This window comes from Psittacula echo (genome assembly GCF_963264785.1).
Source record: "Psittacula echo genome assembly, chromosome: 1".
Classification (NCBI taxonomy): Eukaryota; Metazoa; Chordata; class Aves; order Psittaciformes; family Psittacidae; genus Psittacula; species Psittacula echo.
In genome coordinates, this window is record NC_137735.1 from 132,380,401 (window position 1) to 132,398,520 (window position 18,120).

The following is an 18,120-nucleotide window of genomic DNA, read 5'->3' on the forward strand; positions in this document are numbered from 1 at the left end:
TGAGCTTTAAGAAATAGGGGCAGAGGTTGTTGTAGGGCTAGTGTACAGTTGCTAAGTATGACTACGACAGCAACAAAATTTCTACTGTTGTTACAGAGCAAGAGATTGCCTTCACAGGCAGCAATCATTGATTGCTGTGCAGCAGCAGAAAAAGAAGAATGGGTGTTTGCACAGAACCATTGGCACACAGCACTCAGGCTGGGGACACATCCTTCCAGCACCTTCCCTGCCCCTACCGAGCCACAGTTTTGTCAAGCCCAACTCCTCATCTTTTGACCCAAGAAGTCATAAACCAGATCTTGTATGCTGTATTATTCCCTGTAAATTTTTATTTACTCCATTACTTTAGCAGAAAATCTCCGAAGTGCCTTCAGGAGACTTGAAAACAAGCCCTGCAACTACCATCCTGTCCTCCTTTTGCTTGTCATCAGCTGCAAGCAGGGCCTTCTTGTGGGTGCTATCATCTTTGGAGTAACAGCAGCCTCTCCCCTGAGGAAACTGCTTTCCCTGGAAGGGCATGGATAATATTTCTAGAGCTATAGTTATACATAAAGGAACGTGATATCACACACTTTTTATGTTTGTCTTTCTGATGCTTACATGGTGAATTCAGTATGTTAACGGCTATAGTAAGAAACACACAAGTATACAGGCACTGGCTGGTAAGAGATCATTTAGTTTAGTGTAGATAATGAGAACAAATAGAAGCTGCTACTAATCAGCATGCCTGCCAAAGCTAGCTTGAATTTGCCCTTATGTTAAAGGGTTTAAAATTAATTAATTAATTGGATTGTTAAAGTCAGCAGGCAATAAATGTAATGGGATCGGTTGTTCTGGCTGGTTTATCCTTAGTTACCCACTACTGTATGTGAGACCACAAACACCTGCCTGTAGGGGACCTAGATAGAGAGGAGGTTTTAATAGTAAAGCAGAGCAGTATCCTTGCCCAACCCTATTCTCACACTTGCGCATTCCTGGTCCAGCACCAAGTTCAGGAGGTCCCACTTTCCCTTCCAGTACCGACTGCCTGGGCTAGTTGGGCAGGATGTTGTGTTGGCTCCTGCTGTGCCACTGCTCACAGGTGCCTGCCTCAGGCATCCCCTGCCAAGGTCCCTTGGGGCCCCTGGTACTTATTTCCATCCATCTCCTGGATCTCCAGGGTCTTCCCCACTTTCCACGTCTCTCCTCTAGCCAGGATCTTCGCCGCCTTCTTTCCAGACCTGCTTCTCCTTTCCAAGGCTGCTTGTTTTCGGGAACCCTCCTTGTAAGCATCTCTTTTGAATCAGAATTCGACATCAGTAGATAGCATGGAACAAACAGGAACACATTTGTGTTACTGTTTCATTACTTGGGTCATTCCCTGTAGCTTCTGTCTTACCCTATCTGGCATAGAGTTAATTATTTCTTGATCCTCACAGACTGCTTTTTCTATTACTGCCAGTATGCTGTTTCTCATGTTGAGCTCTTAAGCTATGACTTGAGTTCCAAAAGCTTATTGCAATATAAGTAACAGTTATAGTAAAAGCAATAGGGTCTGTTTTTAACATCTTAGTGAGTTGATTAGGTATGCAGTTGCCAGATAAATCACCATCACATCTTGAATGTACAGTATAGCTGCAGTAACTATGCATTCAAATTTCTTTTAGTGAACGTGACATAACCATGGGCCCAATCCTGCATCATTTATTTCTTTCAAGACAATTACTTTCATCATGCACAAATTCTACATTTGTTACAATGGACCTATTTGTGAGAATAATGCTACTTGCTTGATCAAATACTGCAGATCAAATTTGTATACAGAGATATTAATAAAAACCTTTGTGTGACAGTTATAAGTACATTGGAGATGTGCAAACATCAGCAGAATTACATTCTAAGGTAGTGAGAAGAGTATTCATTATTTTATACTATTTAATTTAAAATTAAATTTTGTCATTGTTGATGTTTTTTTAAAGGCAATTTTAATTTCATATCATGGACTATTCTCACTGGGATGTATGGCAGTTGTTACTGAGGCTCACTCCTTTTTTCTTTTATTCATGCTGCAGATTTGGAAGTGTGTTTTAACCCTGGTAGGCAGCTAAACTCCACACAGCCACTTACTTGCTCTGCTGAAGTGAGATGGGGGTAGCTGTATCTCAGCCAAAGGCTTCAAAAATCAGGTTGAACCATACTCTTTTAATATGGTCAGGAACAAGTTTCCATCTCTGATTAGCTGTCTTTGACTCTACTCATAAAATCTACTCATAAACCACATTTAAACCTGCCTTATTTTTTGGATTCATAGCTCCTAGCTCAGGTTGTGCCCAGACAGCAAATAGTGCTTGAGCTCTTAGCAGAGGCTACTTTGAGAACTGGAAACACTGCTTCAAGCAGGCTTAGCATCATATGGGGGAACCTAATTGTTCTCAACCCAGCAGTGAAATTGAGCTACCATTAATGTCACTCAGCAGATGTTCCTAAAAATGGGGGGTTGCCTAATCTTATTGCTGAACTTGGAAAACCAAATATTTATTGAAAACAGAAATCCTGAAGTTTTTCAACTTTACTGTTGCAATGCCAGGCATTTCCAACTGGTAACATTTAGTAACTCTTATTTGTCCATCAGATATATAAACTGTACTTTTTAAAGTTGAATAATCATAACATTTTTCTTTACTAAAAGCGCTTGTCACTTGCAAATCTCAGTTAATGTACTATACCATTATCATTCCACCATGCCTTTTTAACACATAAAGAAACAGAGGCACAAAGAGGCTAATTGGCTTGCCTGTGGTGGTCACCTGGCTGGCTGCAGCAGAAGCAGAGCTACAACCCAGCCTGTGATGATGCCCCATTAATTCCCTTCATTTGAGGTATACTATCTTTCAGTTTGTTCTTCTCATTGTTGGTAAGGTACAGCTGCCAGTTTGCTAAATTGAGGACAAAAAAGTACATTTCTGTTTCTAAGACAGATTTATAATTTTAGGTGACAAGTGAGGAAGTTGATGCACATATTTTCAGGTGTCTGAAAACTAAATATCTTACCCAAGCTTATGTTATAGCCTCCTTTTCTAACCAGAAGTGAAAGAAAGGTACTTGAAGGGATGTGATTCATCTCATTTCAAATAGGTGTCAGTTGAGATGAACCATTCTAAGAGAAGCCTGACTCTCTTCATTCATTAACTACTCAAAATTCCTAGACAGCTGCTGAGGCTATGAGGCATGATGCTTAACAGATAAAAATTGGCACATTGACTCTAAGCCCAAAACAAGGTAAAACCAAAAGGGAGATTTTATATGTGTGCATGACAGGTCTTCCCTGCAGATATGCATGCTGCTATCCAAGTCTTTTCTTTATTGTTCTAAATATAGAATCATAGAATCATAGAATAGTTAGGGTTGGAAAGGACGTTAAGATCATCTAGTTCCAACCCCCCTGCCATGGGCAGGGACACCTCACAATAAACTATGCCACCCAAGGCTTTGTGCAACCTGGCCTTGAACACCATCAGGGATGGAGCATTCACAACCTCCCTGGGCAACCCATTCCAGTGCCTCACCACCCTCTCAGTAAAGAATTTCTCCCTTATGTCAAATCTAAACTTCCGCTGTTTTAACCCATTACCCCTTGTCCTGTCACTACAGTCCCTGATGAATAGTCCCTCACCAGCATCCTTGTAGGCCCCCTTCAGATACTGGAAAGCTGCTATGAGGTCTCCACGCAGCCTTCTCTTCTGCAGGCTGAACAGCCCCAACTTTCTCAGCCTGTCTCTATACGGGAGGTGCCCCAACCCCCTGATCATCCTCGTGGCCCTCCTCTGCACTTGTTCCAACAGTTCCATGTCCTTTTTATGTTGAGGACACCAGAACTGCACACAATACTCCAAGTGAGGTCTCACGAGAGCAGAGGAGAGGGGCAGGATCACCTCCTTTGACCTGCTGGTCATGCTCCTTTTGATGCAGCCCAGGATACGGTTGGCTTTCTGGGCTGCGAGCGCACACTGAAGCCGGCTCATGTTCATTTTCTCATTGACCAACACCCCCAAGTCCTTCTCTGCAGGGCTGCTCTAAATCTCTTCTCTGCCCAACCTGTAGCTGTGCCTCGGATTGCTCCAACCCAGGTGTAGGACCTTGCACTTGGCATGGTTAAACTTCATAAGGTTGGCATCAGCTCACCTCACAAGTGTGTCAAGGTCCCTCTGGATGGAATCCCTTCCCTCCGGCGTATCAACCGAACCACACAGCTTGGTGTCATCGGCAAACTTGCTGAGGGCGCACTCAAACCCACTGTCCATGTCACCGGCAAAGATGTTGAACAAGACCGGTTCCAACAACAGTCCTTGAGGGACACCACTAGTTAATGCTCTCCAGACAGACATTGAGCCATTGACCACAACTCTTTGCGTGCGACCATCCAGCCGCATCTTTATCCACTGAGTGGTCCACCCATCAAATTGATGTCTCTCCAATTTTGAGACAAGGATGTCATGTGAGACAGTGTTGAACACTTTGCACAAGTCCAGGTAGATGACATCAACTGCCATCAACTGCCCCTGTCCATCAGTTCCATAGCACCATCATAGAAGGCCACCAAATTGGTCAGGCAGGATTTCCCCTTAGTGAAGCCATGCTGGCTGTCACCAACCACCTCCTTGTTTTTCATGTGCCTTAGCATGCCTTCCAGGAGAATCTGCTCCAAGAGTTTGCCAGGCACAGAGGTGAGACTGACTGGTCTGTAATTCCCCGGGTCATCCATTTTCCCCTTCTTGAAAGTAGGAGTTATATTTCCCTTTTTCCAGTCATCGGGAACTTCACCTGACTGCCATGGTTTTCAAATATGATGGCCAGTGGCTTAGCAACTTCATTTGCCAGCTCCTTCAGGACCCATGGCTGGATTTCATCAGGTCCCATGGACTTGTGTATCTCAAAACAGATCCTCTCCTACAGTGGGCCTAGGGTCATCATTCTCACAGTCCCTGCATCTGCTTCCAAGACTTGGGTGGTGCAGTCAGAGACTTTGCCAGTGAAGACCGAGTCAATGAAGTCATTAAGAACCTCAGCCTTCTCCAAATCTTGGGTAGCCAGTTCTCCTGTTAGCTTCTGGAGGGGGCCTATGTTGTCCCTAGTCTGTCTTTTATTCACTACGTAACTATGGATATACTGAAAATGTGATGACAAATTAAAATAAGAGATAATTTTATGCATTTTCACCTGTGGCTCACATTATTGCTAGTCGAAACCAGCAAATAAGAAAACAAATCTGCTCCATGATGTTCCATGATGGAAAATGTGAGAAACAAGGAAAAAATACCCAAAAAAATAACCTAATTTTTTTGAGGAAGAAAAAGAAAAAAAATGTAGCAAACTCTGTATCACTGGCATGGCTATGCCCTGTACCTATCTTGGGATAAAAATAGAATGAAATAAACTTTTCTTCTTGAAAAAGTGGGACATAAAAGTGCTTCAATCTCAAATGAACTATTAAATCAATTTAAAAAAATTAGGAGTGAAAAGTCCTTTTGAAATTAAAAAGGAAATATTTTTTTGTTTTTAAAGTAAAATATAAAGAATTACTTAATTTTTCCAGCTAAAATAATTCCAAAATTTTTAAATTAGTTTTTAAATAACTTCTTTAGAATTAATCTATATGAAAACTGACTATATGACTGGAAAATTTATCTGTGCTTAAATTAGAACATGAACATATTGGTTCCAAGATAATATCATGGATTTACCCTACCTACTTACATTATGAAGAACATAATTTCCCCAAACTTTTCTTAAAAGGACAATTATATATGCAGTTGAAAAATAGATGCACACAGGAGATCAGAACTGCGTAGGTCTGGCCAGCAATTTGCATTCAGTTTCCTTGACTCTCACAAATTCAGACCCTCAAATGACAAATACATGGCCTTCACAAATGAGATAATAGTGAGTAAATTCTACTTTATATTTGAGTAGTCACATAGTATCAGAACTGTAAAATCACCCCAGGGTAGAGAGGTTGATTATCTGACAGAACACATCAAGGAAAGATCTCACTCTATCCTATATGACACAGTGTTATTTGAGGTCTTCAGTCGTGCTCATTAAGGAAGGCTTGACTTTTTACTTAAGCTGTGGTGTTTGCTTACTGTGAGTCACAAAAACTTTCTGTTCTTGTTTGCATGTGACCTTAAGTAGCATTGCCATTCAGTGCATAACTGTGGCCTTTGCTGCCAAACTAAGTTTGCTTAGTTTGCATGCTTTCAGTGTTTAAATTATCCCAGTAATTCCATTATTTTCTGAATTGGACTCTAGTTCCTTAGTGGTGATACTGCTGGAGACCAGACAGGGCTTCATCAAACAAAGGGTAGATCCCACAGGGTAGTGCAGTTCAGAGCCTCTTCAGAGACTTCACCCCCAGCTGAAGAGGCTTTGAAGAGGCAGCAGGTTCAGAGTAACTTTTCTTTTGTTTCTTTCTTTCTTTGTTGTGCTTTCTAAATAAACCCATTCTCTCAAACTCATGTTCTCCTAAGCACCAGGATTTGTGTATGCAAGTGGTATGTCCAGAGAGCAAGAGATACCAACTACTGAGTCTTCCTCTGGGTTCTTAAATTGGCAGCCATGTAACGGTCTTAGAGGTAAGGTGCCTTTTGCACACCTTTAGAAGGTGATGGTGGTTGTGCTCTTTTCTTGGTGGTTGTAATGTTTCTGTAGTCCATACTTCTGTGAGTCACTGGAAAATGTTGCTGAGTTATTCTGTGACATTTCTTTCCTTATCTAGAGCTCTTATGGCCTCAGTTATGTTCTTTATGTTCCTGACATTGTCTCTTTATGGCTTCACTTTGCTTTAGTCAATGTCTTGCTAAAGTGTGGCTCTGCCATATCTTCTTCAGTGCTGCTTTCCCTTTCCTGACCTAAGTCTCTTGGGAAGCCACAGGTAAATGTGTTGGGATCTTGATGACCTGCTAATCTGTGTGTCATGAATCTCCTTTTCCTCCCTCCACCATTCCTTATAGAAGTCCTACATACATAAATCCCCACTTGTATTTCATCCATACTAGTCTTAAGGCTTCTATTATTTAGCTCTGCTTGACAGAGCCGAGACCTAATCTTGATGAGGTTCTCTCCCTTGACTCAGTTTTTATTGCCACTTGAGTGGCAGCTAGATTACCACAGAGTGAGATGCATTTGCTGTTTTGTTGATAGAGCAACAAAGACTGGTCTGAATCTGTCCTGTATTCTCTCATTAATGGGGGATATTTTGGTTGAAGAAAAAAAGGTGATAGAGACAGGAGGTGTCCTTCATTGGCATATAGATGCCAGCACTAATGGGGCTGTAGAGTCTGGATCTGTCTTGGATCCAGTATGTTACGCTTGATCTTGGCAGAGATTAACCTTGTTAAGCAAGATCAGGCCATGGGTATCTCAGCAGGAACCAGTGGGCATTCTCCTGAATGACGTATGGGTAATTTCACTCATCCTCTGTAGAAGACAGAGCATTAAAGCTTTTTGCTGTTTGGAAGTGCAAAAGAAATTTTAACACTAAGAAGTTATGTCAGTTTTCTTTTAATCTAAATTAAGAGTTGTGCTTAAAGTCTAATTGTTTTGACAATAGAACAATGTTCTATAGAGACTTTGTTTGACATGTTTGCTGCAGTAATTTGTACTTTTAAGGAGACTAGAAACTAAATTATACAGAGAAAAAGTGATTCTTCAGACACTGTAACCTTCCACAAGAAGGCTAGGCTTGCATCTCGTGCCATGTTCCTCTTGTTCCTCCCACAGAAATTTTCAAATCCAAATATTAATCCATTCTCAGTTGTAACTGATAAAATCTGGACTAAGAGAGCTGCATTTGTGTAAGTGAGAATAATTTTTTGTCAAAAATGGAAATTGAAAAATAAATCCCTCCTGAATTTTTAAGACAACAGTACGATAAATATAGAATGCAAAAGAGATATAGTAGTCTAAATTCATACCTGACATTAAATCCCCATGAAAATAATGTTTTTTATTTATATACCACTCATGAAGGAGATAGCAAAAAGAAATTCCCACAGCCTCATTGCTTACTGATTTTTAGGTGAATCTTTAGGTGACTTTCAAGTAGACTGACTTTCTTCATTCTACCATATATATATAATTACATGTTGTTGTGCTTGTTTATTTGCTTGTTTTTAATCTAAATTCATAGTAAACTGCTTTTAAAAGTGGATTTATTTGCAAAAACAACCTGATAATGAAAGGTTTAAGACTTTCAGCTAAATTAGAGCTCTCTACAGGAAGCTTATCTCTCTGCAAAATCTTTCTAATCTTTCATATGTCATTACTGAAAATAAAGTAAATACACTATGCTCTATAGCTTCAGTGCAACTGTAACTGTAATGTAATATAATGATATAAAGGTGGTGGAAACTGTAAATTTATCTTTTATATCATAGGGGATTTAGTTTTGGTTTTTTTTCATAAACAGTAACTTTAACCTTCATTTAACTTGCCAAGAGCTTCAATTTAGGTCATATAAATATATCCAGCTCTTCACTTGTTGCTCAAGCAGAGCTCAAACTGAAACATGAGCTACAGACTCATGCACCTATATATATATATATATATATATATATATATATATATAAGAATAAAAATCAGACTAGATTGGAGAGGTGTTTAGTATTGGGGTATTTAATTGCAGCTGTACCAATCAGAGGTGTGGCATATAAATGCCTGTAAATGCCAAGCACACACCAAATGCAAGATTGAGTCACTCTGTACTTTTATAAATGCCATTTCATAGTAGCAGCATAGCTGCCATGCAGCATAGGCAGGTCTATTGTATTATCTCTATTTGATGAACAACATATCTATTTTTAGGAATTGTGACTATTATCTATATAATAATTATTGTAATAATGGAAAATATTCAGCCTGTGTGTGAATGATGAATGGAAGAAGTTAAGGTGCCTACAAAAAGTAATGAGTTTGGGTATGATTCATGGCCATCAGTACGGGGAAATACATTAACACATTGTCTTTCATAAACCTATTTTTAACCATCAGAAAGGTTTAGAAATAAAAGAAAAATAACTGGAGAACACAGACCATAAACTAATTTAGTGTTGAATGTCAGACTGCAAGTTGATATTGTTTCTTCTTGCTCTGAGTGCACATTTAACTTTCATAGCACTTTCTGGGATTTCAAAGTAATATTTCTGAATTTTAAATCTTCTATGAAATAGAACACCACCAACATTCACATTCTACTGACTGAAGCTGCAAGACTACAAAGTCCAATTTTCTTTTCCTCTGTGAGCATTGGACCAGTGAAAAATGCAGCTCAAACTGACAGGTTTATTTTGCATAAGAATAAACAATACAGGCTATGAAGAAGCAGAGAATAAACCACAGCAAGCTGTGTGTATAACTACAGTGTGACCAAAACCAGAGGATCTATTATAATTAGATCTTTTAAATTCCAATAGGAGAGTATCTCTGAGACTCTAAAAAATGAAAAAAAAAAAGTTTTTATATATGTGTAGTCTGTTTTTTTAGAAGTAATTGCAAACTTTTAGCGACACAGCAAACAACAGTTCTACCACTCCTTAGGCACCTGAGGGTACACCACTAGCCATGTCTACATGGCTATGCATGGCTATGCATATGTATATGCACTAAAGAGATCCACCTCTGGAATGCTTGTAGGTCAGTACATTTGACATAACGATATCATTTGACATATTTATATCATCTAATCGTCACTGTTAACCATTAAAAGCAACAAACAATTTTAATGTCAAGGGGTCTGTATCACCATTGCTTAACAAATTCAGTGGTAGGAAATACTTTGAAAATTCAGAGTGTTTCGATTTTGTTGGATCAAGACCATAGTTGGTAATATTTTATTTTTTTTTACCACTCTCTCTTAATTATCTTTTGTTTATTGCAACTCCTAAAAGAGACAGTAATACAATTATTCTCTTTATCAGCTCTCAGATCTTTCTTACAGTTTAGTTTTGAATAGGATGACAGTTGATTAGTTTAATTAGTCATTACTTAATGAGGGCAGAGCCTGCCCAAAGAAACTACATCAAAACACCTGTGCCAAAAAGTAGGAGAACAAAGAATAATTGTTTTTGTTTAAGTTTCGCCTAAATACTGCAATCCATTATACAGGATTTAGTTATATCTAATCTTTAAGACTGAATGTAAACCAAGATTATAAAAGAAGCTATGACATTTAGGCTCACACGGATGTCAGCAGTATCCATGGAACTATTTTCTGATCGTTTGATACTTGCAGGCTTTTTAATTGTTGTTAAGTATTTCCCCTCTTTATGAAAAAGAAAAAAAACAAACAGGTAAATAGCTTGAGTCCATACCTACTCAAATACAAGAGTTCAAAGAGAGCAGGAACAGTTGTTCATTAACATTATCATCATCATTAGACCATAGCAGTTAATTCATGGAACGGCACGCTATTTATGGACATCACACTGTAGATCTAATTCCCCTAGTACTGTGTATTTCTGTTTCCTTTGATACAGAACTACAGCATATATGGTTAAAGCATTAGCATAGTCATTCACTCAAAATGTAACTATTTTATACTGAATCACAAAACAGCTGTGTCTGGAAAGCACATCTAGAGGTTACCTAATACAAGCACCCTCTTCAAAGCAGGGTCAGTGAGAGCAGCGTGCCTGAGGCTGTGTCCTGTTAGGTTTTGAACACTTTCATGGACAGAGATTCAAGAACCTCTCTGGACAATCTGCAATTTTGCAGTGTTTGTAAATATAGAATCATAGAATCATAGAATCATAGAATAGTTAGGGTTGGAAAGGACGTTAAGATCATCTAGTTCCAACCCCCCTGCCATGGGCAGGGACACCTCACAATAAACCATGCCACCCAAGGCTTTGTGCAACCTGGCCTTGAACACCATCAGGGATGGAGCATTCACAACCTCCCTGGGCAACCCATTCCAGTGCCTCACCACCCTCTCAGTAAAGAATTTCTTCCTTATGTCAAATCTAAACTTCCGCTGTTTTAACCCATTACCCCTTGTCCTGTCACTACAGTCCCTGATGAATAGTCCCTCCCCAGCATCCTTGTAGGCCCCCTTCAGATACTATGAGGTCTCCATGCAGCCTTCTCTTCTGCAGGCTGAACAGCCCCAACTTTCTCAGCCTGTCTTCATACGGGAGGTGCCCCAACCCCCTGCTCATCCTCGTGGCCCTCCTCTGCACTTGTTCCAACAGTTCCATGTCCTTTTTATGTTGAGGACACCAGAACTGCACACAATACTCCAAGTGAGGTCTCACGAGAGCAGAGGATAGGGGCAGGATCACCTCCTTCGACCTGCTGGTCACACTCCTCTTGATGCAGCCCAGGATACAGTTGGCTTTCTGGGCTGCGAGCGCACACTGAAGCCGGCTCATGTTCATTTTCTCATTGACCAACACCCCCAAGTCCTTCTCTGCAGGGCTGCTCTAAATCTCTTCTCTGCCCAACCTGTAGCTGTGCCTCGGATTGCTCCAACCCAGGTGTAGGACCTTGCACTTGGCATGATTCAACTTCATAAGGTTGGCATCAGCCCACCTCACAATATGGAAACATTTAAGTTTAAAATGTGCTTTATTTTATGCAGGCAGTTGAACATTACTAGTGAGTTCCATTTTGCAGTTCTTGATTTAGCAGCTATAAAACATTTCACAAGACTGAACAGGGAGCAAAACCAATATAGCCCTTGCTGCTATGTAAACATCTTTCTTTCTGATAGCTGATCTACATATGATGTTGATAAATCTAAATAGCCATTAGAGGGCTTAGTTATTTAGCACAAGCAGTAAAAATTATCAGCAGATTACCAGTTTAAACTATGTGATTTGTCCAAGCAAGTTTCAGTGCAAGACCACCTCCTTGCATTTGGACACAAGTTTACTTAAGCTCCTGAGAAATTGTGTATGGCATTGTAAGCTCAATCTGGTCCTAGGTTTGAATATAAACTAATATTTTTTTTCCACATTATTAAAACTTTCTACCCAAAAATTCCCTTTTCCGAAATTTCACAGATCTTCTAGGATCAACAAAGCATGCTGAATGCTCCCCAGGTAATTCTTTCAAGCACTTTCATCCATAGGCTGATAGAAGTTACTTCTTAATAGTCCCAGGCTCCCCACTGTTAAAAGCAGATTTCAAGTTTCACCAGTACTTAGCTTCTATTTCACAAGCTGTTAAATGGCTAGTCAAAATGTCAGAAGGGGAAATCAGTTCTGCAGAGTTTCAGGTTATATTGTTATTCTTTAACAGATAACAAGCCTACACATGCCTTAACCAAAATAACAAATGTTTGCACTTTACTAGTTGCTAAAAAAGAGCCTGGCAATCTTGAACAGCATTAAGATGCTTGTGTTAAGTGTGGCAATATAATACAATACAACAAAATTCCCCTCTCTCCTTCCTGTGAGGCTTTTGGTGAAATGTGGACTATACGGTGTCAGAGGAAAAGTACACTCGATTTTGATAATAATTCCAACTGTGACCAGTAATATGCATATGGAAGAATGTATGAACACGTTAGGCTTCTTTCTCTCTTTCAGTGCAATAAGACTAACATGTTTTTTAAGGGAAAGAATGGTATTAATCTAGCTAAATGCCAATATCTCCATGACAGTTACAAATGCATGATGTTCTCTTTCTGGAATAATCACTTTGTAATCAGTGGAAAATTATAAAATTATTCTGATACCAGGTTCTAAATGTCACCATAAAGTAGATACCAAAAAGACTGAGCAAATCATGTATATCAGCACACTTAGTAGAGCAGGGAGGAGTCTTTGATGTACAAAGCTGATCTGCTGACTGTGGGAGCTGATATTGCTAAAAAAAAAGTCATTGCTCACCATCAATGCAGTATATACTTGTCCCAACAAAATTAAGGGAAAAAAAAGCTAGAAAAAGTTATGGATTTGAATATCAGGGCTATTACTTGTTCTTCCTTGGTAGGCAGGGATTTGGTTTTTGTCTTCTAAAGTGGTGATTCGAAGCATACAATGTTGTGGAAATGTGGATAAAATGTCCTGAATACCCAAGACCAGCTACAGAATGTGACTGGGTTTTTGGCAAAAAACATTTTTGTTACCAGTCTCCTGTGGCTTCTCAGTACTTTTTTTCTCTTGATTAGACTCACATTCACCCCTTAAGGTTTTCTTTGTAACATTATTTTTTTTTCAAGCAGAAAATATTTAGTAGTTTCTCCTTAAGAAAAGAAAAATCGTCTTCTTGCCTAGAAACTTCTCCTTAGACCCCAGGGCTATCAGTCAGATCAATTAAGTCATATTTAAACTGCTTTGATTTTAAACATTCATGAATCTGCAAGGCAGCCAGTGAAAAGAAAACACCCCTTATATGCTGACAGCTTAAATGGATCTCTGTGTGAGCCAAGGCTGTTGAGATTCAATTTCCTTTCGGTTTGCTGCTTTGTTCATGTGTGCTTGGCCTTACTGACCAAGTGAGTGACTGCTGTGTTTCAGCAGTCAAACTCTCACCAGTGGAAATTAGACTTGAATTCCACATCCCAGTGCTGCAGTGGTACTCAGCTAGGCTCTTCCTGCCGGTCTTTTAAATTTAACTAAGTTGTTGATGATAGTCTTACTGCTCACCTGGTAAATTTTCTCCTGAAGCCATGCAAGGAGATGTGATAAACCTAGGACAGTACTGGATGCATTTTGTCAACAAAGCTCTTTTCTACAAAAGGATGCTAACCACTATCTGAGCTATCTAAAGCTTCCCACTTTTATTGTTATTCATTGCCAATATATAGAAGTGGTAGTTTTCTTGTCTTATTCAAGTGGTTTGTACTGTTGTACTCAACATCCTATGCCACAATAGCATTATGAGGGCACACATTGACAAGGAAACAAAAATAACTTCAGTTTCTTTCTAGAAGCCTTCTAAAGAGAGAGTGCATGCTGTTATATTTGTATGGCAGAAAATCAGGGGGAGATGCTTTTATTCATAATTACTGTTGCTTTATTCCAGAGGAACTGAATGTGAAACCAGATCTGCTCTAACAAGCAAAACAAAGATCTTGTTTTGAATGATGGCTGGTAAATGAAAGGGGCTAAATTTTAGGAAAAGGCAAATCTATTTTGGCAGTAAGCAGCTGGCCTCACTGCCTTCTGAGCATCACTTTTTTGTCATTCTGCACAGTTTGTATTTCTGTAAACTGCTGCAAACAAAATCATTATTTTTTTCTGACTGAAGTTATGAGAATATCTGATATTTCAAACCCTAATTTACAGAATCCTATGAAAAATTTTGTAATGTGAAATTATAGTCTTTATTTCTCATATTCTTTCATTGTCAAATATTTCCATCTGCTTTATTCCATGAATGGTTCTCATTACATTTTATTTAGCATCATTTTTTCCTATAAGTTTGTCTCCACATCTCATTTCACTATTTTTCCCATTTGTTACATACAACAGCACAGGATTTTGAAATAAAAATATGACCCAGGTGAAGACTTGGTTTTATCCATGTAAGTGGTAGCAAGCTAAGTGTTTATGGTTTTCCTTGCTGTGTGGATAATGTGTTTTTAGGTGTTTTGTAATTCATTGCTTTTAGTGGACTATTAAGAATTCAGTATCTTGTCCCATTAAGCAATATTTTTTCCTAGAGCCGGAGGCTTGAATTTTTGACATTTGTACATTAGTGAGAAGTTAATCTCTTTGGAGTCATCATTATGACTAACCACATCAAAATATAAATGCACTTCTCAGAACCTGAGTTATAACTCCCAGATATCAATTCTGCAGTTTGCTTTTCTTAAGCATTTTACTGTAACCAAAAGATTTCTTATCAGAATACACCTCATATGATTTATAGGCCTATGATTTATAGACTCTGTCAATACTGAGCATAAAACTTCCTTATAGCAATACCTTGTTCCATACCAAATCTCCTGGCCCAGGACTTGGAAGACACAATGTATTAGACCAGTATTCAGTATTTTTCAGCCTGTTATCATAGCTCTGTTCCTATCTACAATAATGAATTATGTTCATCTGTTTTGTCACTTTTTCATAAGAAATGGAAGAAAAATTTAAACCTGAATATTTCCAGGCTGATATTTGAAATGTGGAAGTACGTTTTTCATTTAAAATCAGTTAACACAACTGCTTTCATCTTGTATTTTCTTAACTGACAAAGTGAAGAAAATGTATTTGAATTACCAAACCACATTCACAAATTTAGTTGCTCTCTGAGGCTCAGCTTCTTAACAGCAGTGTGCCACTGTAGGGAACAGTTATCTTCCAAGACCATGGCTGGCCAGGACATGTCTGCTATATAAGATGTTTTGTTTTCTTGCTGTGTTGGTAGGTGTGCATGTTTTTGATATTTCAAAAGTTTTTCAATATCATGCAACCCAGACTGTGGAGAGTGCATGTATAGTTTGAATCAGAAAGGAATTAATCTCCTGTCTTGTTTCAACAGGTAAGTTGTAGCTAATGGGACAGTAACATTAAACAGTCTAATCTGTGTGAAGTAAAAGGGCTTTGCTGATGTGTTGTGCCATTTAAACAGCATTCACTGAATGTCACATCAAATCTTCTTGTCAAAGCTTTCTGTGTGTTGCCTGTGTCAAAATTTGAGCACTTCACCTCATGCTGTTTTGCCTTCCTAGGAATGCAGGTGCTGGAATGGAATGGCATCCCCTTGACTGGGAAAACTTATGAAGAAGTCCAGAGCATTATTATTCAACAGAGTGGGGAAGCAGAAATATGTGTAAGACTGTGAGTTTTTCCCCATCTTTCTGTTTCCATTTTTTTTTTTTTTGGCTTTTCATGGCTTTTTTATTTTTATATTTTTTTTATTTTTAAATTTACAGTTGTTAAGGTGGAACCTTTGTTAGCACGAAACATCAATATAACAATTACCAAGAGTTCATTGTGAGTGTGGGAGGTCTGTTTGTTCTTTTTTTTGCCTTTGAAGTCATAAGGAAAGATAAGCTGAGGCAGATATTAGTAATTATACTTCTTTAAACAATATCTCCATTGTCAGGCCACAATCTCCTTTCATTGTCACACATACAATTCACTGAATTTGCTGGAGTTAGTTAGAAAAAGAGGGTAATGTAGCTCTAACTGGACTTTTACTGAAATCTGTATCTTTTATATTAAAGTCATTGAAGCATCACGAGAAATATATAAATTTGCATCCAATCCATTAAAGATTTCACCTTAAAAGAACCTTTTCTTCTCAGCTGTTTGACAGCATTGCAAATATGTACCAGCTAAGAAGGGGCCATGCGTGGGAGCTGCTTTCCGTCATGAACCACTATTCATTTATCTACTTAATACAATAATGAGGGTATGAGGAAAGAGTTTCTTTTGTCTCAGGCTTCTTATTTCTTTCTTTAGGGACCTGAACATGCTCTCGGACTCTGAGAATCCCCAGCACCTGGAGCTGCATGAGCCAGTAAGGGCAGGTGAGTGACAAGCTGTTGCTTTGGCATTGTACATTCAGGAGTTACATCCCAAATCTAGGCATGTGCAGAAAGGGGACCACACCTTATATACAAAGCCAAACATTGGTTATTGGTCGGTTATTATTATTAGCCTAGTTCAATCCATACTGACACAGTCTACTCTATCTAATTGATTCAAAGGAAATCTCAGTAACAATACTGCAGCTAACATTTGTTGTGCAGGGAAAAGCTCCTGTGAGCTACCCCTTCATCTTTACATGCCACAGAGAACTGTGGCATAAACATCCCCCTTCAGCAGCTTCCTCAGGCCCTGTGGGCACGGCTTTCACTCCTGGGGCATCACGGCAAGTCACAATGTCCTGAGGAATTTGCTGGGAGGAGTATGATATGTGTGGTGAGAGTTTTTGACTTCTCCTTGCTGGGAGGTGGATGATGTTCACGATTCCATCGTCTTCGCTTTAGGATCTGCTTGGGGCCTTTTTTATGCTTTGTAGCATGCCTTGCTCTTTCCTCACAAGCCAGCAGCTCTGCATTGCGTATGACTTGACTGGATATTATATACTTTAGATATTACATATATATATACACATATATGTAATATATATATGTATGTATATTCATATTTTTTGTTCCTTCTGCCCCTAAAACTTATTTTGCCCAGCTCCTAAGTTTGCATCAGTGTTAGCAACTGACCAGCAGGTTGCTGGTATCCCTGAGGTATCCCTCAGCTATCATCCTGTGCCCAAACCTTGCAGCACTCTGCTGTCACTCCAGGTTGTGCTCCTATAAGCTGCATTATAAAACTGAAATCAGAAATGCTTCAGTATAAACAGTGCAATTACTGTTGTGCCTTTATATATCAAAGATATTAAGAATGGGCATTATACCCTACAATTATACAAGATGAAGTGTAATTCAGACAAATTAAGGTCATATCTATATGGACCTAAAGCAATTGGTGTTGCAGACAGACAAGCTAAAACAAAGCTCCCAGCAACATGGAGCAAGTCCAAATAATGCAGAAGCCCTAAGGCCTATGTTAGCTTAATACAAGGCTTATCCCCTGTTACTAGCAATGAAAATACAGTATTTACTAGGATACAGGGATGCAATAGGAAGCACTTTGTGTGAAGTTTTGTTATATGACTTCTAAGATGGCAGTGCTTTTTGGGGGAATTCCTTCTGTTCAATCAATACCATCACTGCAGTCTCTAGTCATGGTATTAATCATATCTACCCTAACTTGGAACCAACATCCACAATCATACTAGCTATGCAGCCCTTCAGTAAGCACAGTGGAGATTAAAAGAATGTTTCACTCAGCATCTCATGGGTCCATTCTGAATTCTGAGCTTTTGTGGCTGCTTTTTTATCAATCAGTACACAAGTTACCTGGATTAAATCCTCCTTTTTGTAACCCTGTATTGATGCACCTACCATCAAGCTACCTGTTGCTGAAAATTCATGTTATTCATATTAACTGAAAGTGAAAACTGAGTCTGACAGAGCTTTGAGGCAAAGATACCTACAATTATTTCCATACTGAGCCAATTAAAAACACCAAAGGCTTTCATAGACACTGAAACTGGGTTTGAAAGCATAGAAGTAGAATAAACAACATTTACAGTAATGAAGAAAACACAAAATGCAAAAGAACAGAA

At 38.9% G+C, this 18,120-nt stretch overlaps 1 protein-coding gene across 1 annotated transcript in view; it reads left to right on the forward strand.

The window, feature by feature from the left end:
• Window positions 1-18,120, forward strand: part of PCLO (piccolo presynaptic cytomatrix protein) — a gene marked incomplete at both ends in the record, with an annotated part of 368,722 nt that overhangs the window by 260,564 nt on the left and 90,038 nt on the right. The window contains 2 exons of the mRNA XM_080625043.1: window positions 15,656-15,764; window positions 16,392-16,459. Of these exons, the coding sequence (XP_080481169.1) occupies window positions 15,656-15,764; window positions 16,392-16,459 (177 nt within the window). The remainder of the gene's footprint in view (window positions 1-15,655; window positions 15,765-16,391; window positions 16,460-18,120) is intronic.